The sequence below is a fragment of the Patella vulgata genome, chromosome 4 (assembly GCF_932274485.2).
Source record: "Patella vulgata chromosome 4, xgPatVulg1.2, whole genome shotgun sequence".
NCBI classification, from domain to species: domain Eukaryota; kingdom Metazoa; phylum Mollusca; class Gastropoda; family Patellidae; genus Patella; species Patella vulgata.
This window is the reverse complement of record NC_065882.2, coordinates 20,077,902-20,103,197: the sequence shown is the minus strand read 5'-3', so window position 1 is coordinate 20,103,197 and position 25,296 is coordinate 20,077,902. Positions and strand designations below refer to the sequence as shown.

Below are 25,296 nucleotides of genomic sequence, written 5' to 3'. Positions count from 1 at the left end.
ATTATAATATAACCAATTGAAATTAATTTTCCAATAGACAGAGAATAATGATAAAGTGAACATTAATGTATGTAATCAATATATAGAACGTCATGCCTATCACGTTCCAACACCTAGCACTATAATATTCACTCAATATTCTCTTTCTATGTACTAATATTGTATGAATGAAACTAACTGTGACTAAGATCCAATAAACAATATTTGTAGAGGGTTATCTGATCAACCCAACAATTACCATCCTTAGTAACAACTGGTATATAATGATGATATCTTATTGATTTATTGATTAAATATAAGCTCAATCTATTAATGTCTAACTTCATTTAGAGTACTCAATGGATACCAATTTAAAGATCTTTGTTTAAGTAACAGATTATGTCATTGAAAATATCCAATAAAGACAAAGCCTGCAAAATTGAATTTGTGTGTTACTTAATACCAAATAAAGTTATCAAAAATAAAATCTAGTTTAACTTCCTTTATTAGGCCAATAATATTGGTATTAAAAGAACTTCTTTACCTTATAGATTAAATCATAGACAACTAGCAATAACGATAAATCTAGTCAACAGAAGTAAATTTCCATGTCACTCAATTCCAAATAAAGCCATCAAAGACAATAATTTATCCGACTTTAAACTTCATCTATAAAGCATAGGTCAACAAGGTTTCTGTTGATTTACATATTCAAAGATATTAAATAACGGATGATTTCAATGTTTAAAAACAGTTATCTAAATTATAAATGTCTTTGATGCCAAACATTAGAAATCAATTTTATTTCTGCATTTAAGAATCTATGTAGACAATAATTTAGTTTTCTACAATGATTGTATATCATTAATAAATGTAAACTTAATTACAACAGGCTGCACATAAAGCTATCTCAATTAATTACAACAGGCCACGTGACATAAATGCTATCTCAGGTAAAAACAACAGTCAATTTACAGAAAACTACCATGTAATTACACCAGGTCACCTGATATAAAGCTACATGTATGTCAAGTAATTATAACAGATCAATTAACAGAAAACTACAAAGTAAATATGACAGGTCACCTGATATAAAACTATCTCAAGTAATTATAACAGGTCAATTAACAGACACCCACAAAGTAAATACAACAGGTCACCTGATATAAAGCTATCTCAATAACAAAAATAACAGAAAACTACAAAGTAAATATGACAGGTCACCTGATATAAAGCTATCTCAAGTAATTATAACTTGTCAATTAACAGAAAACTACAGTAATTGCAGATAAAACCAATTAAGTACACCAAGTAGCTATATACATGTCTACTCAAAGTATCACAAAATCATTAAAATATACAATTGTGTCGGATAATGTTTAAATTATTAAAGCAGGCTTTAGCTATCCTAGATTCACCAGACACTTGTTTGCTACCATGTGCCAGGTGTAGACCATGTTACACATCTATCATCTTGTCATTTTAACTACTCTCCTTTAACTCAAGATATTTCATTAACCACCATTAAATTTCTTAGTTCTCTGACACTTTTCTTACACAAATAATATGTTTGTGCTGTCTGTTTAAATCATAATAGCCACTGTTATAATGAATTGGGTAGGATTTGCTACACTTACACTTTTTATTATTTTATTTAGCTCAGGTGCATTGAAATTCTGTAATTTATTAATACTGTAATTTTTAATATTATAGGTCATTCACACGCTCACATTAAGATGGTTTAAAAATAACAGTGATTGTTAACTTTGTTGTGTTAATGCAATGGTGAGACAAATAAAGTAGTTTTGAAACACAAGCTCTATGCCTGGTTTTCAGAAGCCTATTTTGGCCATCTGAACGGGCAAGCTTAAAATTGTTGGCTTGAGGTAGCTTTTGGGATGTGTATTTACTTTTCGTGAAAATTTATGCTTTCAAGTAGAATATACTTGTGGATAAACTAGAAACTATAATATACATTGTAGAACAGTAGTGACTGTCAAACATTTCAGCTAGTTTTGCTTTAAGTCTGTGTGTACATAGCTGTCTGATTCTATTGAATAACCTATTGATGTGCGATATTTCCAACTGTTATTTGTATTGTACATATAGGCTGTAAATTGCAAGGGTTTAACTGAAATTGTTTAAATTGCCCTTGTAGTTGGGGGATGAGAGACCATCTACATTTCAGATAAATTTATTTTCATAACTGATATCTGGCATGAATTGTAAACCGTTTCTTGGAATATATTTAATTATGCACTGACAAAAACATTAATTCACCAATATTGAGATCATTTCTATAATAAATGTTGTTCTGTCTGTCTGGTAAATATTTGACTAAAAGTATGAATATTTGATAGCAGTCTCTTGTATTTGTACAATATAGATTGTTGTGTTAATTATTTATAACATAGTAAAACTAAAGGCAATCGACAGTAATGACATCCTCAATGCTATTTGATAAGATCATTTAGAGCCTTCTGTTTGTCATTTGCTTTTTCGAACAATACCTAATTCTACAAGAATTAATCCAAGCGAAAATAGACTCAAATTGATTTTTAATTAAAAAGAGAGGGGTTTAACATCCACTCGACCCAAACTAGGTCATTTCGGGACTAACATATGGTTTAATTTTATTTCAATAATTCGCTTTCGCGTAGGGGTCTTTAGCAGTGGGAGGAAACCGGATGACCCGGAAAAAACCCACAAGGTTGGACAAGCGACCCCACTCCTTGTCACGTACAACCGGGGATTCGAAACCACGCCAGTTGACTCAATGACAGGCTTTATGATACAGCGCGCACATGCTAACCATTCAGCCATCCAACCCCCCGATTTTTAATTAAAAATCAAAACCAATATAACAATGGTAGATCATCTCCAGCTTGGATTCAATGGGATTAAAAGGGAAATGGAATGAAATGAAATGGGGTTTAACATCCTACTGTTCTGCTCCTAAACTAGGCTAATGAAGACGGGCTTCCGCCATACAGTGTGCTATGAGGGAAATTTTGCCCGGGCAGCATCACTACGGCCTACTCTTATATCGAATTCCAACTCCCAAGGGATCTTTTACGTGCACGCCAATGTGTACATGGGACCCGGTTTTTTGTCCCATCCGAATGACTAGACAGCTGTCCTTGTCAGGCCCTCCATCCTACATCACTGACAAGGGGAAACCACGCTGGAAAATCTGGATGAACTTTCTCGGCCAATGCAGGGATCGAACACCCCACCTCCAGGCTAGCGAGCCAGCGTCTTGAGCCAGCCTCTTACCCACGTGATACCCGGGATTAAAAGGAGACCCATCAAATGATGTTAACCACCATTTATGGGTGATGTTGACATCTGCAGAAGATGCTGGATGATTTCCATTTCATGGAGCTGATATTCCGTTCAGACAATTAACCTTAATAATACTGGATTATGCAAAGGATATAAAATCCCTCAAATGAGAATCAGGTAGCTTTATTATTATCTATAATACAAATAGTCTATAGATGCAAACAAAATTATTACTAACTTCCCAAATAAACAAACGGTTGCCAAGTGATCTAGAGTTTCAATATGGATTTCAGAAGCCAAAGTATTCTATATTTAAGATTATGAGATGTTCCCTTTTTAAAACTAAATGATCTTTGTTCTTCCAGTTAAATTTTAAATGAAGTGGTGGAATAAAAGCTGGATATCTAATTCTACTTTGCAATAACAACTTTTAAGTACTTAACTGTGTACATGTACAGTAAATCCTAATAAAACCACATGAATAATACTAAGTTGCTAGACAACAAGTAAATCCAGTTAGACAAGTTAGTCACAGAGAGAGAGTTGTCATTAATAATTTTACTTTAAAAGTTGTCCGAGCTCCGACTTCAAACATAATAAAAGAAATGTGGTATGTTTTTATGGCCGTACTTTACTTATTGTACACACCAATAACAAATAGAGTCTGTTAGATATTCTTACATTACGTTTGAACAGACCAGTAATGTTCACAACCACACAATAATGTTCCTCATTTTGAGTCCAAGCCAAATTTAACATTCTTGTTATCTTATATTAAAGGAGCAATCCCATATTTCGCAGGATGCTTGTTGATAAATGTGGGTTTTACTGGGCAAATCAAACACAAACTTGTGACAAGATAGTTATCATATCTGAAAGTTTGGAATCAGAATGTGGAGGCATATGAAAAATGTGGCAAGTATTGTTTACGTAATGCATACATGTACATTTGTAAGTGGCATAATAAACACACCAATAACATCTTATTATAAATTTGGGAAGTTCGTCACATATATAATGTGCTATTTATGGATTGTCGCCATGTCCAGTTGGAAAAAAAAGTTTGCATTTCTTTGAGAAGTGCACCTTCACATAGTTGCATTTATGTATCAGTGTTTCACACAGAATTAACATAAAATTAACTAAAATATATCTCTGAGATGGTTCCTTTTAAAAGTTGAGTGGATCGTCAAACCATTTATTGGATAAGCTTTTTATGATCAAACATGTTGTGCATGTATTTGAGGGTACTTAACGTTTATAGTCATACATATATTGCATCATAAAATGTAAATTTCATTGAAGGGTAACAACTTGAGTTACTAGCTCAGATTTCAGAAGTATCAGATCCTCAGTACAATATCATATAACTGACAGATTATGAATGCAATCACTTAACCCACTAGTTACTCCTACATATGGTCACTAGATGGTGCTATCAGACAATCTGTATTCTGAGTTCTTTCGATAAAACTAGTTACTTCTTTGTGAAAGACTCTTGTAAACCTTTTTTCTAGCCATGTGTTACTGAAAATTCTTTTGAGGAAATAAAAACGTTCAGTTTCCATGTTTAAATGAATTAGTACATGTAACAGTGTTCAGTAAACAACTCAATGTTTTGATTTACAATTTTCAGACGATTGGCTTTATATTGTCAAAATTGGTATTTGGTTTACATAGCAAACCTATTTATTTAGAATGAAATCTTGAATCAGCTGTTTAAAGGAAAGAAATCTCTAACTCAATATCGTCCATAATATTCAAAATTAAATACACAAATTAGAATTCAATATTATTTCATTTCAGTCAATATTGATGTTACCTTGCGGTGAAAATATGACATCCTAATATTCAATATTTAAGACACATGTTTTAATCAGTACACGAGTCATGTAATCTATGGTTTCACATGCCATTTGTAATGAACAAAGAAAAATATATCCTGCAAAATATTGTGAAAGTAATTACTAAAGGCTGATCCACAAACGACAAAATGACAATAGAAAAAACATGTAATAAGCAGGTGCAATTTGGACTGTTTGCTTATTTCACCAAACATAATTGATTAGAAATTACAATATTTTTTTTTTAAAATTGAATATAAATCACTTTATATATACATTTAAATTACATTAATATACTTTTTTAAGACCAATTTTGGTCTATTTTAAGGTTTTAAATAATAGAGCCATATATACCTTTAAGAACTAGCATTCATGTTTGCAAATACATTTAACACTTGGGGGAAAAGCTATTTTGTCATACAGTGTTTATGGAATTTTGTTATTAGTGGTCAAAAATTATGTATCAAAAAGGATTTAACATATTTATCAATACAAATGTTTCTATGCAAGTTACAAAACAAAATAATGAAGATTTTGTCACTTATAGTGTTCATAAATGATGTATTCTATTTGCCCCTAAAAATTGATTTGAGACATCTTATCCATACAAATAATTCTATGTTTGTTGCAAAAAGATGTGAAAATTTGCCATTCATAGATTAAATGGAGAATTTATAGACTATCTATTTAGAATATGAAATCCTTGTATCAACCGACATACTAACATATGTAGAGGGTTCTTCACATCTCCTCAACTCTTTCCTTTATGTTGACAAACGAATTTTTCTACCAATAGTAAGCATTTCAAAACAAGACAATGAAGGTCACAAAAATGTGTGAAATTTGTGGCAAACACCATCATAAAGAGAAGCAAGCAAACAGTAAATCCAAACAACAATTGGTGAAATTTCAATTTATGCAATAGGATTTCATTCCGTCAAATTTAACCAGATGTTTTTTTGTTCATCTGGAAATAAGACATTTTTTTAAATAATAAAAAAAGAGAGAGAGAGAGAAAGAGAGAGAGAGAGAGAAAGAGAGAGAGATATAGCATTTAAGGTCCATTTAACTAGGTCATTTCTGGACTAATATATGGTTCAATTTTATTTCAATAATTCGCCGATGCGTGCCTGTCATTTCCAGTAACAGTGGCACACTTCACTACTTTTGTAGTTTTGCATGTAGGGGAGGAAGCAGAAGGACAAGAAGAAAACAATGAGGTTGGACAGGCAACCCTACTCCTTGTCATATACAAGTGGGGAAACGAAACCACACTACTTAACTCAATGCCAGACCTTGTGATGTAACGTGCACATGTTTAACCATTCGGTCACCCCAAAACAACAAAATCAATGTCAGCAAGCATGGAAGTATGCCACTGTTACTGTAAATGATAGGCACATGTTACGACTTGGTCAGGTACAAATTATTTGTACCGCACAAGTTGGTCTTTTTTTTTCAGTGTTTTTGTTTCTCTTTTTAATACAGTCGGACACAAAATATAATATGTTAGAAACATACTCAATAGTGTCTGATATAAATCATTTCCAGACCTGAACATGAGGAAAGTATCAGAAATTGTAATCACCATGAAAGTAGCTATAAAAGCAGACAAGTTTGGGGAAACTACATGATGACAACACTTCTTTTTGTTACATCAGCAAGACAAACTATTTGGCTATCAAACCCATCACGCCTTCAAAACTTTTCAGTTCTCCTTTTTATCACAGGACATGTATCTAACAAACTAAGCATGTCAAAGGTATGGCCAACTCTATTAGAGCGGTTATTTTCAAGAATTGGTATATAAATTGTAAGATTAACTTGTATGTAAATATGCTTTACTCAACAGCGGAGATCAACAGGTAGACCTCGGCAAACATTACAATTTCTTTTTCATTTATCTACAAGGACATGTACCAAGATGATAGACTTTGACAAACATCAATTTCCACAAAGACATATCATTTTAACTAACATACAACAACAGCTAGCAGCAATAATAAAATCGAAATTTTAAATTATTAATAAAATCTGTACTTATTTATTCTAAAGGATGAGAGAAAAACATGTTGATAATTTATTAGTGTGTGTATAAAAGTGTAAGGACATCACTATAGCAACATCAAAGACAGAAGAGTGCTTAATAACAAGGTGAAGAAGTTGTTTGAAATGTCATCAAAGAATCTTCTACCAGAGCAATGTCTGTACTTCTGTACTAATGGCTGTCTGCAGTCAACCTGTATATTGACAATGCTGTAACGTTTTAGAGTTAAATCCTATCAAAAGATACAGATTCAATTCAATCTTGTGTAGATTAGCGAACATCTTGACATTCTCATCAAATACAAACAGACATTCAATTGCGGAAATTTGAAACAAACATTCAATTGAAGCAATTCCAAACATGCATCTTGGAAAAACAAATCACTTCTCAGAAATAAATGAATGAATGAATGAAACGGGTGTGTTTTCTTTTTAGTTCAAATCCTTGGAAGGACATTAGTCAGTTGTACTGCAGATTTTTCAGAAAGGCGTAAGACAACCTTTTGAGACAAGGTTAAATTTGCACCAGTCAGCGAGTGGTTACAGATAAATGTCAATAAAAGACACCAAAGCAAACACAGCAAGGTGCAAGCAGAGAGGTGGCATGAATGTGGCAGTGTTTCTCTGACTTTGGAGAGTTCTAGTGCATTTTAATTTGCATTTATTATGAAAGAAAAAGTCACCGATATTTTTGGCTGTAATTTTTGCAGGGTGAATTCGGCAATATGAGCCCTTGCACCAACAATCTGGGTTTAGAATTGGACAATTTATAAAAACAGCCCTCAGTATCTTTGCCTATACTTCAAACTGTTTATTTCGGAGTATGCCTTAATCTGCCATTGTATTCCTGGACCCGTTATTTATTAGTTGGCTGAAAGAAGTTATTCAATTTTAAAAGATCTTCCCCAAAAATGCTACTGGCAAAAATTAATTGGTTGCAGTTGAACGCATCACAATGTATAAAGAGACGGGACCAACATTTTATTTGAATATCATTATGTCTTTATTGTTCATTGATTTGTTACATGGTTTAGTGGTTACATCAGTTTTAAAATTAAGTGAAAATATTTGTGTAATGTGATCACCCAGACATATTACATTAAAATATTAAAACCCATTACTTTTACTTGTCAAGTACTATAAAAAAACCCCAACAGATCCTGAGGTAAATCTACATGACATCACATTGTAACACCTGCAAACTGCATTCTTACATGTACAGAAATGACACGATATAAATAATTAATGAAAAACTCATAACAATTTAGAGGTAAAAAAACAGAAAGCATCAATCACCTACATATACGTGTACATGCCTTTCAAGATCATACTAACCTATTTGTCTGAGGAGAGAGAGAGAAACGGGGTTTAACATCCACTCTACACAAACTAGGTCATTTCGGGACTAACACACGCTTCATTTTTATTTCAATAATTCGCTTGCGCGTAGGGGTCTTTAGCAGTGGGAGGAAACCGGAGGTCCCGGAGAAAACCCACGAGGTTGGACAGGCGATCCTACTGCTTGTCACGTACAACCGGGGAATCGAAACCCCGCCAGTTGACTCAATGACAGACTGTATGATACAGCGCGTGTGCTAACCATTCGGCCATCCAACCCCCCCATATTTGTCTAAGGAGCCAAAGTGGGAATTTTTGATTGGCATAAATTAAATGGACAAGACTAATAAGAAATTGTCTCTTCAACATACATGTATGGTAGGGTGCCTCATGCAGTCAAAGTTGGCAGAATTAAAATTTGGAACTCACCACACCGAATTTAGCTTTTTGTTTGTTATACATGTAGCAGCTATAGAAACTTATGTACATTTTGTTTTTTAATTTGCTTTATTATGTTAAGTGATTTATATTCAATTTTTGAAAAAAATATTACAATTTCTAATCAATTATGTCCAGTGAAATAAGTGAACAGTTCAAATTGAACGGCAGTCGTTTACGCCTGCTTAGTGCATTCTCCACGTTTTTCAAATTTTTATTTTGTTGCTTGTGAATCCGCCTTTACAAATTACTTCCACATTGTGTTGTAGGATATGTTTTTATTTGTTCATCCCAAAATCACATCCGAAAACATAGGGTACACAACTGGTGTACTGATTATAAAATGTTAAATTGTGTCATATATTGAATATTAGGAACCTATAGTTTTGCGGCAAGACAACATCATCAATATTGATTGAAAATCATCAATATTGAATTCTAATTCATGTTTTTCATTTCGAATATTATGGAAAATATTGAGTTAGAGACTTAGCTCCTTTAAGTGATTACTTGTGAAATGCAATGGAACTTGGGAATATTGTTTGAACGACAGTGTTTTTGCATATCCTTCTTCAATTGTAACTGTCAAGGGATTTTCTACATCAAAAAATCCTCTTAAATTAATCATACATTATGCAAGAGCTATCTCTGCCAATTGCAGGTCTTTCTTTAGACCTGAAATGTTATCTAAATTATTAATTAGACATTAATGACCTTATCCAGACCATATTCAACTCTCGATGTCGTCACTAGCCTGCTTTATTTACTGGATTAGAACCCGGTCTGCTGCTGCTGATTTAATCAAAAAACGGATAATTGAGACTATATTTTTTTTATCGTACCGACTCTAGTAATGATGATCGAGGCTAGGCCCAAAATTCAATTGCTAAATTCTCTGTTCAGGTTGGATCAATTTGACTGAAATTTTCAGCAAATTTCCTTTACATTATCTAGTTTTCAACCATTATAGTGAGAACTGCCAGCTCTTTATCTAATCTCCCATAATGTATCTTTAAATATCTGAAGGTTCTTACATTCGGATTTGAACCAGGAACATTCTGGTTGTATGTCCCGTGTCATAACATCACAACCAAACAGGCCACAGAGAAAAATGAGAGATATAAGAATTTTATATCTTCAACCAATGGTGGATATGCTTACACTTTTTTGAAACAGCTTGTGCAACTTTGCCAGAAGGAAAAAAAAATCCCCTGGTAAAGTCCATGTACTATCACCTCAGTGTTAGTGACAGAGGGTTAATATAAAATGAAATTCACCTTTAAAAACATAAATAAATTACTGTATAGCATTTTATACTGTAATACATGAGGACATGGTGAGGATGATTAAACCCCAATTTGAATTTATTTTTGGATTGTGACGACACATACATGTAGTCTATACACACAAACACATTGAATATCTTTTCACTGCTACCGGTATACATTTAAAGTAGCAAAGTCTCTAACTCAATATCATCCAAAGTCTTCAACATTAAAAACACAAATTACTTGTCAATTTAAATCAACATTGATGTTGTGAGCTTACCGTAAGACAATACCATAATGCGTTCCAGTGACATTTGTAACAAGGGACTCAAAGAACAAACAGCGACTCCATATTCTTATCTAAAGAGCATGCGCAATAAATACTATCGGTGTAGACTGGAATAATCAAACGCTAGAGATTGCCATTCTATTGAGACTTCTGGCGTATTTCAATGAACATAACTCATTAGAAATTACAGTAAAAACAGAAAAGATTGAATGTAAAACAGTTTATATACATTTATATTACATTATTATTATGCGTTGTGAACAATTTGTGTCAATTTCTAGGTCCAGAATATTAGCGATTCAGCTCCTTTAAATATACTATTCAAAAAAAGTAGGGGATATTTGATTTTGGGGGCATAATACTAAAATATGCAAGTCACTATAGAACCTAACAGAAGAAACATTTCCAGTTACATGTGACGCCCAAACGCACCAATAGCTACCACATGGAATGCAGGTGATGCTTGGGATCATCATGGGGGTCCAACCCAAGATTTGCATGACTCTGACTTTGAATGTTACAGTCATTGTGGCATTGAATTCCAGGGTGATAACATCAGTTTAATTGTTTTAGTGACCAGAAAACAAATTTTGATATGCGTCGGCTTACCCAAAATGAAAGGTTACGTGCCCTTGGCATGCTACAGATCGGCACAACACAGGCGGTTGTGGTGCGGACGATGAATGTTTCTCAGTCTGTCATAAGCAGGCTATGGTCCAGATACCGTGATACACAATCTGTACAGGACAGACCACGCTCAGGTCGACCAAGGGCGACAACTCAAGCCCAGGATCGATTTATCCGTACCTTGGCCTTGAGAAATCGTGTCATCACAGCAAATCAGATCAGCGCTGTCTTCAAACAGACACTGGTGTGAGAGTGAGTGGCCAGACGATTCGCAATCGACTGCATAGGGGTCACCTTCGCGCCCGACGTCCTCGCGTGATCCCTTGTTTGAGAGATCATCACATTCAGGCAAGTCGTCGTTGGTGTAGGGATCGTCAACACTGGGATAATCAACGCTGGAGCAATGTGATGTTTTCAGATGAGTCAAGGTTCACTGTTGATTTTTTGGACAGACGTAGGAGGGTGTGGCGTCGTCGAAACGAGCGCTTCCAAGACGTTAACGTCATCAGACATGATCGATTTGGGGGTGGTTCTGTTATGGTGTGGGGAGGCATCACTGTTGCTGGAAGAACGGCTTTACATGTTGTTGCAGGGCGTGTTACAGGCCAGTACTACCGGGACAACATCTTGGCAGTCCATGTTGTGCCGTTCGCACGACGTCATGGCCGCCGTTTCATCTTCCAGGATGACAACGCAAGATGTCACAGGGCCAGGATCGTTACAGGTTACCTCCAACAACAGAACATCACCACATTACCTTGGCCAGCACTGAGTCCCGACCTCTCCCCCATCGAGCATGTCTGGGACATGCTTGGACAGAGGTTACGTCAACGTCAACAACGTCCTGCCAATGTCCAAGAACTTGCTGCTGCGTTGCAACAGGAATGGGACAATCTGGACCAAAATGACCTTAGACGTCTCATTAGGAGTATGCCACGTCGGATCAATGCTTGTTTGGCAAACAGAGGAGGATTTACCCGTTACTGACTTGGTTGTGATGCTGTGGTAACTTTGCTGTTTGACCCCGGGTATCATTTTACCCTTATAATGGTCAGTCTGTGCCTTACTTAGTCTAACGATCATTTGGAATAAATCGATGAATGTGAACTTCATTTCATTTTGTCATTTGTTTCTTCGTCAGTTTCATTAGGTGACTTTAATAACACTTAAAAATCAAATATCCCCTACTTTTTTTGAATAGTATATTACAACACAAAATCAAAACCCACAATAGAAATGTTTATAAATATCAATTTAAAGTAAGAAACCACAAACAATCTATTGAAAATTCTATTCAGACTGTTATATACCAAGTATTCATCAATGCAGTGTATCGAGAATATATTCACTCAACGCTTTCCATTTGACTGATTTTCAATTGAATTTATACAATTGCATCTATCATATACAGTCTAATACACAACAATAGGATAGCCTTACCTACCTGTGTATAGGATCTACCCTTATTTTTTTATTTTTTTTTTTGTTGACGTAAGCACAGAAATGAGTCATATCTAGTACATGTACATGTACATTACCAACTTATCTATTACAATTTAGTAGAAATTTGAATTAATGTTTTCTATAAACTAGTTAAAGGGGGGATTCCTTTTTGACATAAGCACAGAAATAAGTCATTTCTACATGTAGTACATGTACATTACCAACTTATCTATTACAATTTAGTAGAAATTTGAATTGATTGTTTCCAAAAATGACGAATTAATGTTTCCTATAAACTAGTTAAAGGGGGGATTCCTAAATTGGTTAATTCAGAGCAACTGTCCATGAGCAACATCAAGTTAACTGGTGTATGTATAGTTGGAGATATGCCGAACAGCTACAGCCTAGCTAAGCTACAAGGCACTCTGATTTATAAATTTCTTTCATAGTACTGTATCTCCCAATCCCACCTACATTGTAACTGTCGATCAAAATTTATATTCTCAACAATTATAAAGACATCCTCTGTAAATATGAAGCGGATTGTATTTTCTATTGGTCAGAACACACAGGGATCAATTTCAGATGTGTCTATTGGTCAGAACACACAGGGATCAATTTCAGATGTGTCTGGCCGGAAATACAGGTTACGATTCAGCTCAACGATTATTTGATCCTCAGAAGCACCAGATTCTTCAGGTAATTGCTTGATAGTTCTAATAAGTACATATCTTTAATGCAATCTAATTATATATAATTACTGTCAGCACCCATATTTCAGTCTTTCACAACAATCATCTTGTTTTTGTTTATTTGTTTTGGGCTTGTGCTCTCCATGGCAGACCACACAAAATCTTATGTTGATACATCTATATTCAAGTTAACAAAAACTACATGAAAATCCTTGTCAAAAAACATGTACATAGTATCCATACAAAAACAACATCATTGGAACTGGTTTTTAACAGCAGCCTTGACTTGAGATTACCAAGATGTAACTTAACAGGTTTGACAACATTATGGTTTTCTTCTCCACCCAAAACAAATCTGGTTTTGTCTCAAATTGAAAATAATTCAGATTGTAACCTATTTTAAATGTACATGTACATTATTCATGGCCTCACCTAGTATTTTGTCAAATTGTTGATAAATGTGAGTAAATGTTGGGTAATTTGACCAAATTTGGTGTTGGAAGTAGGTCTACTTGTAAATTTACCATGATCACATTGGATGAATTACATGTAAAGAAATGCACTACCATTGAAGCATAATTTGAAATGTCCAAAAGATTCAAAATATGTTAAAATAATTCAGTTGGTTTTTGTTTGGGTGGTATGACCAAAAAAGAGTATCTAATAACATTAATAGCTTATGTTCCAAATTGGTAAAATGATTCAAGTGTGATTTTAGAGACTGATAGGGAAATACATGTTTGTACTTTTCATAATTCCAACTGTCTTTGTTTTGCATCTCATTTGAAGGACTAGACATATCTCTTGTAGACTTCAAAGACACTACGGAAAGGACATGCATTTGCATTAATATGTAAATACGAAGACTTTGTTACATCACATTATATTTAATAAAATTTAGCTCAAGCAAATATCACCTCATAGAATTTACTGCTGGTTTGAATGCTGAGGTTTCTAGACAATGGTTTCATCAAGAACAAACAATGTTTGTATAATTTGAAATATTATCTTTTTGAAGATGAATATTATCCACCCTATCTTCCATCTTTAATACATCACTCAACAACAAAGACGGCCAATATTAGATCTTGTTTTAACAAGAAGACACAAATAATCAAATAAATATTTTTACTTCTGGCAAAGCAACAACAGAAGTGTTTCTTACCCAAGGCCACAAATTGACAATGTTAACTAAAATAATTTTAAAAGATGGTGATTCACGATAAGAATTTTAATATTTATATGGTTTTTACAATTTTATAAATAAATAAAACAAGTTATAAATCTTTTTATTGTTTCCATAGATATACATGTAAAGAGCGTGAACATAAACCAGGTCATTTCGGGACTAACATATGGTACAATTTTATTACAATAATTTGCTTGCATGTGGGGTTCTTTAACAGTAGGAAGAAACTGAAGGACCCGGAGAAAACTCACACGGTTAAGCGGGCAACCTTACTCCTCGGCACATACAAGTGTGCAGATTTAAAGAAAATTGATACTGTACAAAGGGGATTATTAAGTACAATGATTAACAATCATCCATAATCCACTGTACATTCCAATGAGTCATTCATTGAACTATACATGTATGTACTAGCAGGTCGTTTTAACTTATCAATAACAATTTTCCAATACAAGTCTATTTCTCAGAGAAAAATCTAAATTATGCATACATTTATGATATGGCGTATGTCTATTCAACATATCTTAGTGATTTTTTTCCTTTTAGTTCTTGAAAATCCCGGATGATTTGTTTATCTATAACCCAGACCCAACAGAAATTCCAGATTCCCATACAGGTGTCCAACTGCAGGAAATGTCACAATATCTCAATAAAGTAAAAATTCTCAACATTTAGTCAACACATATGAAATGAAAATGTAAACATGTGTATAATGTCATAGTTGATAAAGTTACAATTTTATCCAGAAAATGTGTGACAAAGACAAAGATTTGCATATCCATTATCAGAGTACTAAAACAGGAAGTTCAGGTAAAAAATTGTTGTCATGCAAAGCAATGGGACATATGCTCACACAGCAGCTACATGTAAATGGCCCAATACATGTCACGTAAGTTATGGTTCGGCACAGTTTAGAGCTCTGTCAAGTTGTCTTTTGTCAATTAAATCAATAAGCAAATGCAATAGACTAGAGTATCTCAACCCTGCAAATTTTGAAAAATAATAATTATCAGAACTTTAAAGCAGATGTTTTTTTCATAATTTAACACAATGCAACTGTCATTTACGTTACTATCATCCAGGGTTTATGGACCTGCTTATAGTCCAACCTTCGACGATGGGTTATATGTTCAATCTTGTTGGGGGTGTGAGATGGGATTGAACATACAATAATTCAATAACCCTTTCTTCTTGGTATAATCTTATATTCTGTGAGAGAGAGAGAGAGAGAGAAATGGGGTTTAACGTCCACTCGACACAAACTAGGTCATTTCAGGACTAACATATGGTTTAATTTTATTTACATAAATCGCTTGCGCGTAGGGGTCTTTAGCAGTGGGAGGAAACCGGAGGCCCCGGAGAAAACCCACGAGGTTGGACAGGCGACCCTACTCCTTGCCACGTACAACCGGGGATTCGAAACCACGCCAGTCGACTCAATGACAGACTTTATGATACAGCGCGTGCACGCTAACCATTCAGCCATCCAACCCCCCCCCCCCCTTATATTCTGTAACAAATACTTAAACAGTAATAATATATATACAATACTGACCCACAGGCTAGGTAACTTTTTAAGGAACAGCATCTAAGAAATAACTTATCAGAGACCTGCACTTCATTATATCCTTTGCCTGCCTGTGGTTAACTACCTATGATCTACAATCTTTCCTGTAATATACTAGAGGTTACTTGGTAACAATAAACAATGAATAGTAATTATATATATTTACACTTAATAATATTTCATAGTTGTTAAGGGGTAGTATTTAAATGACATCCATTCATTCATTTACCACATTGACCATTTGGGCCTTGATTATGTAATGTTTATAGATGGATTATCTCATTACTACTAATTGTCTATTATCTCTGTCATAGCTGACTATTGTTAACTTGAGTGCCCATTTATGGTGTAAGTCTATTACCTTATACTGAGTGAATGGCTGTGTTAAATACTACCTGGTCATACTACACAGAAAAATTAAATAAACAAGGTGTTCTTTCATCATAAAATTTACAATTCACATCTATCAAAACTAATTTAATTTTTGGTCATGATGAACCCCTTTTCATGAAATGGGTCATATCTCGAAACAAAAAAAAATAACCACAGACAACAGCTTATCCAAAAGGAAAACTTGGATGTTGACCAAAGTTAATAAGGATCGTTTATGTCTTCAAGTAATCTGATCTGTCATGTTCACAAGCTTTTCTGAACAAGTAATGTATATCTTCGCGAGCAGAAAGTCCTAGAATGTTGAAAATCAACAAGATGAATCCTCTCCAATCCCAATGCCTTACACCAAAGTTGGAAAAAAAAAACCTCTTCAGATCGGTAGCCTCTATCACATTCACAAGCCAACTGTTAATGGAGAGAGAGAAATGGGGTTTAACGTCCACTCGACCCAAACTAGGTCATTTCGGGACTAACATATGGTTTAATTTTATTTCAATAATTTGCTTGCACGTAGGGGGCTTTAGCAGTGGGAGGAAACTGGAGGACCCGGAGAAAACCCACGACGTTGGACAGGCGACCCTACTCCTCGTCACGTACAACCGGGGATTCGAAACCACGCCAGTTGACTCAATGACAGGCCTCATGATACAGCGCGCACGTGCTAACCATTCGGCCATCACCCCCCCCCCCCCAAGGGTTAATGGACAGATCAACGAACTGAAAGGGGTAACGACATGCATGTACATGTATTATGCGCCCACACTGAAATGTGGGCATGTAAAAATTAAGAACTATCTAATCCTTTTTGAGGTGTTATAAACCCTATATTTCATACATGTACCAGTATATCAAACCACAATATTTATTTACTTTATCTATATATCTTACCGATACACTAAACATGTCAGGAGTTTTTATCAGAAATGTTAAAGGTGTGATACATGTTTTTCCTTTACCTAAAGTAAGTTTGAGTGCCCCTATATTTTCCTGGTAGCTAATGATTACTTTTATTCAAGTACAAGTAGGCTATCAATAAAGAACACATTTTTTACCTATTTATAAAAGAAATATTTGATATAAATAATACAATGAAAAGCAAGTAAGAGTGCCCCTAAATTATTCTGGTAGCTAATGATTACTTTTTTTCAAGTACAAGTAGGCTATCAATAAAGGACACATTTTTTGCCTATTTATAGAAGAAATTTTTGACAAAAATAATACAATGGAAGCATATGTGTAATTATAAAGCTGCTATTATAGAAAACAGCGGTTGCCAGACAAGATACACCCACATTTTGCAAGGCGTTTTTCGTACAATCAGGGGCCATAATCCAGAACGTTATGGTCTGAAATGCTTAAATAACGAAAGGGGCTGGGATCTTTGAGATATAAAGATTTATCAAAATCAGATAAAAATTGTGACCTCTGATGGGTCCACAACCTTCGTATTACATACATGCACTATTACATATATACAATTTGCATACAAAGAGCGGCCATTTTGTCGGGCAGTTTATTTTAAATTTTCTCGAAATTCTAATTCAACCTTCATTATGGTTGAATAGTGATATGTTTAAACAATTTTTAAAATTGGATAAAATTGTGACCTCTAGAGAATCCACAAGCTAAAAGACACGATTTTCTGTACAATCAGAGGCCATAACCCAGGAAGTTAAAGTGTGATATGCGCAAATATCGAAAGGAACCAAGATCTTTGGGTTATAATCGGATTAAAATTGTGGCATCTAGAGGGTCCACATTTCAGAACCTTGATATACAATATTTTTACACTATTTGCGTACAATGGGGGCGGCCATTCTGTCCGATTTTCACAAAATTCAATCTCAACCATGATTAGGGTTTAAATCGGATAAAAATAGTGACCTCTAGAGGGACCACAAGCCTAAAAAAAATTTGATTTTCGTGCAATCAAGGGCCATAACTCAGGATATACGCAAATATTAAAAGAAACCAATATCTTTGGGTTATAAACATGTTTTTCAAGATTCATCAAAATGGGATCAAAATTGTGACCTCTAGAGTGTCCACAAGTTAAAAAAGTGATTTGTCATACAATCACAGGCTATAATCCATGAAGTTATGGTCCAATACATGCTAATATCGAAGGGAACCAAGATCTTTGGGAGATAGACCTATATTTCAGGTTTCGTCAAAATTTGGATAAAATTGTGACCTGTAGAATGTCCACAAACAAATTCTGGACGGACGAACGGACAGACAGATGTGCAGAGGCGACAGCATGATACGTCCACATGAAAATGTGGACGTATAAAAATTCTTTTAAATGAACTGTAGACCTTTCATGGTTGATCTCATAAGAAAATGACTGTTTCCTAATATTAGTCAGTCATATCGGCTTTTTATTTATATTAATTATACTTTATAAATAAACACAAGGTGCAATTTATTCATTTACAGGTGTGATGTAAACCCTGAAAGACCCTAAAACTTACTCTTGAGGCGCATCGCTACACATGTTCAGGCTTACACTGAGAAAGATGACAAGCTTACGGCCTAATATATTTGTATATCAATGACAGTACTCTTCTATTCTTTCTTTTTTTCACAGTACAACAAACAAAGTTTATTGTATATATTAATCTGGTGTGAGGCAATCAAATTGTACTAAATCTAAATTCTTAAGATACCATATAGTTTATAACACTCTTGATAAGTTGGTCAAGGTAAAAGATTACTAGCTTGGATTAGAAGTTCATCCGTTTCACAGCCAAAAATATTTCCAGTTGATAACTAAAACACATGAACACAAATATTTCCAGTTGATAACTAAAATATTTGACCACAAATATAACTGGACAACCATGTTCACCAGGACAGAGTGAATAAAACCAGAAAAGTTCTGTTATCTGAAGGTTTCGAAGAGTTACATATCAGACCAGGCCTTTTAATATGATTAATTACACTAGTTCAGTAAAAGAGGTGCAGTGAATGTTTGATTCCAAAACTGGTTTCAAGTCTATGCCCTTATCCCTGAAATTTTCAGGTTACTGACCTTACATGTACAATATCTTTAAATTATATTGAATTTGTTCTTGAACACTTATGCTTAAATCTAAATCTGTCTAGTCAATAGTGTTGCCCTGACAAAATTCCTAAGCACTGTTCATAAAATGTAAAAGCATCAACCATCTGATGATGTTAAAATCCCTTTAGGAGAATCGAAGCTAATAATAGATACATAACGCATTTAATATTTATTACCGTTTTGTATACCAACCTATTGATACCAACTTGTATTCAACGCTATTGATATTTTCATTAGCCTTAAATGAAGTTAACTTCTATTTACAATGTGCAGTAACTCTATTGTATAGGGTTTCAATTCCAATGCAACAGATGTTCCTTCAGATAATTTTTTCTAATTTGATACACACAATCTGTGAATGTGACAAATTTGAAACATATCTAAATTTCAGACTGGTAAAAGGAATTGAATTGATTGGGCATTTCATGGAAATGTTTATTAAATGTTTGATGAGACGGAATATACTGTTCTAAACTTTATAAATCATTAACATATACATATTTATAGTTACTTTTAAAAACCTTAATTGTACAATGGCTGTACTGTGTAATGAGTCAATGACTATTTACCTACACTGTCAGAATTTACTACTCAGTTTTCAATATCTTTTCCTGGGGAATGATATTTAATATATTATTTAATTTTCAGATTTTAATTACATGTATGTTCAAAAGCTCCTGTGTACTAATGTGTATAAGTATTATGTATATTAGTTGTGGTATATTATCTATATATTTACATGTAGGGTAATAACAATGTTGTCATAATACAGGTAACATGAATATACATGTATTCATATAGGGAAATGAATAGTCTCTAGCTACCTGTGTGAAGATAATACAAACACGAAGTCGAATAAAAACATCATTATTTAGATTATACACAAATCAGTACAAATGTAAGCACTCATATTTCAAAACCTTGAGTCCAATTCAAACTTCAAACCATGGCCTATCTTCCAGGAAAAAAAAACTTTCCCGATCATACCACTGTCAAATACAAACCTTGTAAGGACAATAATAAATTTTATTTAAAAGCAGTAAAACAAGTCTATGTGTAGTACAGAAAGGTAACACTGCCTGTAGCAGGTTCGTAAAGACACATGCTCATTGTTTGATGGTTTTTAATAAATTTATTCCAGATATTAGACAGTCAGTTAATCTATTTAACTGTTAAAAACTTCAAACAATATCCAAACCCATGTGTTCAGCTACAGGTGTACATATAAGTAAGACGATGGTTTGCTAGCTGTTGATGGAGAAAGTTTATTGGGATTTTCCGGCGTGGTTTCCCCTTGTCAGTGGTGCAGGATTGAGGGCCTGACAAGGACAGTTGTCTAGTCGTTTGGTTGCGACAAATACCAAGATCCCGCGTACACATCGGTATGCATGTAAAAGATCCCTTGGCAGTTTGACTTTGATATATGAGTAGGCCGTAGCCCCACTGTTCGGGCAAAATTTCCCTCATAGCACACTGTATGGCATATGCCCGTCATCATTAACCCAGTCGGAGCAAAACAATAGGACGTTTAACCCCATTTAATTTCACACATATATATTTAACAATTCAATTTGAGTCTGAATTCATCTCGAGAAAAAGCCAACTAACTCTGCCCTTTTTCATTGATATTTTTAAAAGTGAAGGCCATTTTTTTTGACATTTTAGTCAAGTTGCATGTTCAGCAGATTTCTTTTAGATTTGTAACACATACTGAATCTGTTTGGCATACATGTCCCTGTCATTATACAATGATCGGAAGGTTATTAAGTACCTTTCAATAGATAAGTAATATCAACATTGCATGTGACCACTTAAGACCAGTATAAGGCTAAAATGGTAAATAACACAAATAAAAGATGTAATTATAATATTGGAAAAGTTCCACAAAGGCAGTACCTTTCAAAACCTCATTAGATGCTGTTCCTTATTAAATGACCTAGTATTATTGTTGTATGTGTTATATCAAGAAGAAGTGAGTGGTCCAGTTATTGTATGTTCAATCTTACACCCCCAATTAGATTGAATATACAACCCATCTCTAAGGTGGACTTATAAGCAGGTCTATAAAACCTGGATAATAGAAGTGTAATGATACTCCTCTATGTATGAACATATACAGTTACAGAAGTAGAATCTACCCACCACTCCGACTAGCCATATAGTATGAACATACAGGTAGTTGATTATATCCACTACTTAGATTAGCCATATTGTATAATCTATCCACTAGTCAGATAAGTCATATAGTAGGAACACACAGATAGTAGAATCTATCCACTACTCAGATTAGCCATATAGTATGAACACACATAGAAGAATCTATCCACTACACAGATAAGCCATACAGTATGAACACACAGATAGAAGAATCTATCCATCATGCTCAGGGGGGCGGGGGAGGGGGTGTGGCCGAATGGTTAGCACGTGTGCTGCATCATGTCTGTCCATTGAGTCAACTGGCCTGGTTTTGATTTCCCGGTTGTACCTGACAAGGAGTAGGGTCTCCTGTCAAACCTTGTGGGTTTTCTCCAGGTCCTCTGGTTTCCTCCCACTGCTAAAGAATCCTACAGGCAAGCGCATTATTGAAATAAAATTGAACCATGTGTTTGTCCCAAAATTACCTAGTTTGTGTCAACTGGATGTTAAACCCCATTTCGCTTTCTCTCCAATGCTCAGATTAGTCATACAGGTAAATCACAGGTCAGAAAAAATTGGGACAGATTATAATATTCTTCCCTGGTCTAAGTTAGTGAATTAATAAGGATAATGGAATTAAATCCATAAATAAAGACAAGTTTGAAATGAAATGGCTGATCAATTAAACAATACAAATAAACTTACAATGTGTGGAGGAAAGTGATGTTTATCCAGTTTTCTCTGATATCTCCTCTGTAAGGCTTGAGCATCAATTTGTTGTCTGATATATAGAGCATCAGCTCCAACACTCGACAGATGGTCATTTTTTTTATCCGTTTTAATATTCCCTCCCAATCTTGATGCTGCCATGGCACGACTTATTCCAAAGGCATCCGTATCCATAGTGGGCGCGGTTCCATGTACCCTCACTTCTGCTGTCGGTCTATTCAGACCACCAGGGGATTTATTCAACATATGCTGCATGGCCATTGATTGAGAATCTATTTTGGCACCTCCAATTCTAGGCACATGCTTTACACAATAAATTTCACTATCATTTGGATCTATCTGATTGGAATAATAATTTTTCAGGTTTAAGGTGGTTCCACAGAGGCAACATTTAAAGCATGTTTTATGGAAAACAGCATCATGAACGGGGCCCATTCGTTCATTATGATAAACAGTTTCACCACATCTTTTGCATTTCTGTAAATTAATTCCTGGTGGTAAAAAAAGTGAATTAAGTCTTTTTTGGCCCCGATCAATGGACGCATTGTCTAGTTGTTGTACGGTCGCCATAGTTTTCTTCGTCAATCACCGATACTTTTACCCAATTACTCAATACAAATTTTGTTCTCGGCTCTGAAAAAGACAGTACACAAGATTGAACTAAACAAACGTGCTCCCAACACAAATGTATGATCTATATAGGCGAGTCCATAAGAAAAAAGACAGTTTAAAAAATGTTCCCGATCATTCCTGTTGTCTAAAGACAGTTTAAATAAATCATATAAATATATTTAAAAGTCACTTACTAAATATACCATAACCTTAGTCAAACCCGTCAATACACCTTGATGTATTCTTTTAAATCACATCATAATAGTTTTAAAGTCACCGGTGAAAAGAACTCAATTGAAGGCAACGACACACAGACTGCCTTCATAAACCATGCACCTCTCGTTCAGTCAGAATTACCTGACAGCAAACTGAAGGAGAGTCGATTTTCTCACGTAGGGAACACAGGTGTGTTCAACCATCCATGGCTGTGATTGTATTCGTAAAGGTAGGGTCTAAATAATCGTCATCAGGTTGGCCAACGAGTATCCCTATCGATTATTTAGAACAATACAAATTCTACATTGTTTCCACTATGTTGATGATTTAAAGTTCCTTGCGATCCGAGAATGTTTGAAAACTCTTGCTGAGTTGACATAGCTAAGAAAAGTAATGTTAGTGTGGATATTTCGCAAGAAGCGATGTTGAACGGGGGCTGTAATAGGTCGGATTCAGCACACCTCCACAAGAAAAAAAACCCCGCTAAATCGTATCGAGTTTTCAGTGATTGTAACTTAATACTTTTGGAGTTTAATATTTTAATTGGTGCATTTCCAGTCATTCATTGAAAACTGTCTATTAAATTCTGTAAAAAGTGAGTGAGTGAGAGAGAGGGGGTGGGCGGGGGTGAGGGGATTTGACGTCCATTAACACATGTATGGTACAATCTTAGGCGTCTTAACCGTGGAAGGATGCCGGTGGACCCGAAGAAAACCCACGAGGTTAGGCATGCGATCCTTCTCCTTATCACGTACAAGTGTGAGATCGAAACCGCGCCACTTGACTAAATGACAGACCTTATGGTCTAACGCGGGCGCTTTAGACCATTCGCCCTCACCCTACCCGCTGTAAATCGGAATGTAGCCCGAATTGAGTTTTTTCTCCCTCGTTTTAAAAGTAATTAATGCTAGATAAGATAAAGTAGTTCACTGTCCCTTTACTTAGCGGATATTAATAAACTTTTCCTTGATATGATACATCAAAGAGAAACTGTGATCTCTAAAATAATACGGACATTTTCAAAACTTAAATAGACACCGTATTGGATAGAAATATCACTGCACTGGCAAAAAGCACACTTTATCGTTTATCCGGCCTGAAAAGGGAGCCTCGGTCAAAAAAACGTTGACGCCTTTTATTAAATAATAGCGTTGTAAATTTGGAACAGTTGGACCTTATACAGGAACGACCATTATAATGGTTTGCTTACATCTATATGGAAAACAGTAGTGCTTTCAGCAGAAAATAAAAGTAATTGATTATACCTATTCTAAATTACGACAGATTCACCTAATGGGGCCCGAGCTTCAATAAATTTATATAACCTACTACAACCACCTGGGGTTATATCGCAAACAGATTTATACAACCGGGTTCACGGAGCTTTTATAGTTTGAAAATAATTATCTAAATCTTGCGTGACCTGTACACTTAGCCTTTAATACAGTGTATATTACATTGTGTATTGTTACTTCTTTGATTTATTTTCGAGTTGTTACCCCCTGATGAGAGAACCAATGGCTTATTGTTCACACCTTATCACTAATTAGACTTCGTTAAACTATCGTTAATTACTTTTGCTAATTAGCTTACGTCGGCTTTCACCATAACTTTTCGATACAAATAAAAACAATTTCTTCTGTGAATCCTGTGAACGACATTAAATAGGTACATCAATATGTACTTGGAATGGTGTCAAAACATCATGTAAGATATGTCGATAATGTTGGGTTGGGGTTTTTTGTTTGGCGGGGGGGGGGGGGATAATTTTTGCCTGAATTATAAATGAAACCACATTTTTGTGGGTATTTTTTAAAAAATAACCCCTTAGAATACCTAAGATGTCGTGGTATAATGTTATGCAATCTTCATTGTTTGCAAGGTAAAATAAATTGTATTGTATCGAAGCACCCATATTACAGGACAACGTGCAAATATTGGTTCAGTAAATAAAAACATAAACTTGAAGTGATGCCAGCAGATGCGTTAAAATGGAGAGATCATGACCAAATGTACAAGTATTGTCAACAAATATTGTTTTGTTTTTTTAACCGCTGGTCTACGTCTTTGTTGATATACGTCATCTCCCAAATGCAGAGGTAAACTGAACTACCCCTATTGAACACTTGCATTCCTAG

General features: G+C 34.8%; 1 protein-coding gene across 1 annotated transcript in view; it reads right to left on the bottom strand.

The window, feature by feature from the left end:
- LOC126817440 (hillarin) overlaps positions 1 to 23,309 on the bottom strand; it is a 42,305-nt gene extending 18,996 nt beyond the window's left edge. Inside the window, exons 1-2 of the mRNA XM_050544417.2 lie at positions 23,137 to 23,309; positions 22,307 to 22,963 (exon numbers count right to left, since the gene is read on the bottom strand). Of these exons, the coding sequence (XP_050400374.1) occupies positions 22,307 to 22,900 (594 nt within the window). The 5' untranslated portion in view covers positions 22,901 to 22,963; positions 23,137 to 23,309. The remainder of the gene's footprint in view (positions 1 to 22,306; positions 22,964 to 23,136) is intronic.
- Between the last annotated feature and the right edge of the window lie 1,987 nt (positions 23,310 to 25,296).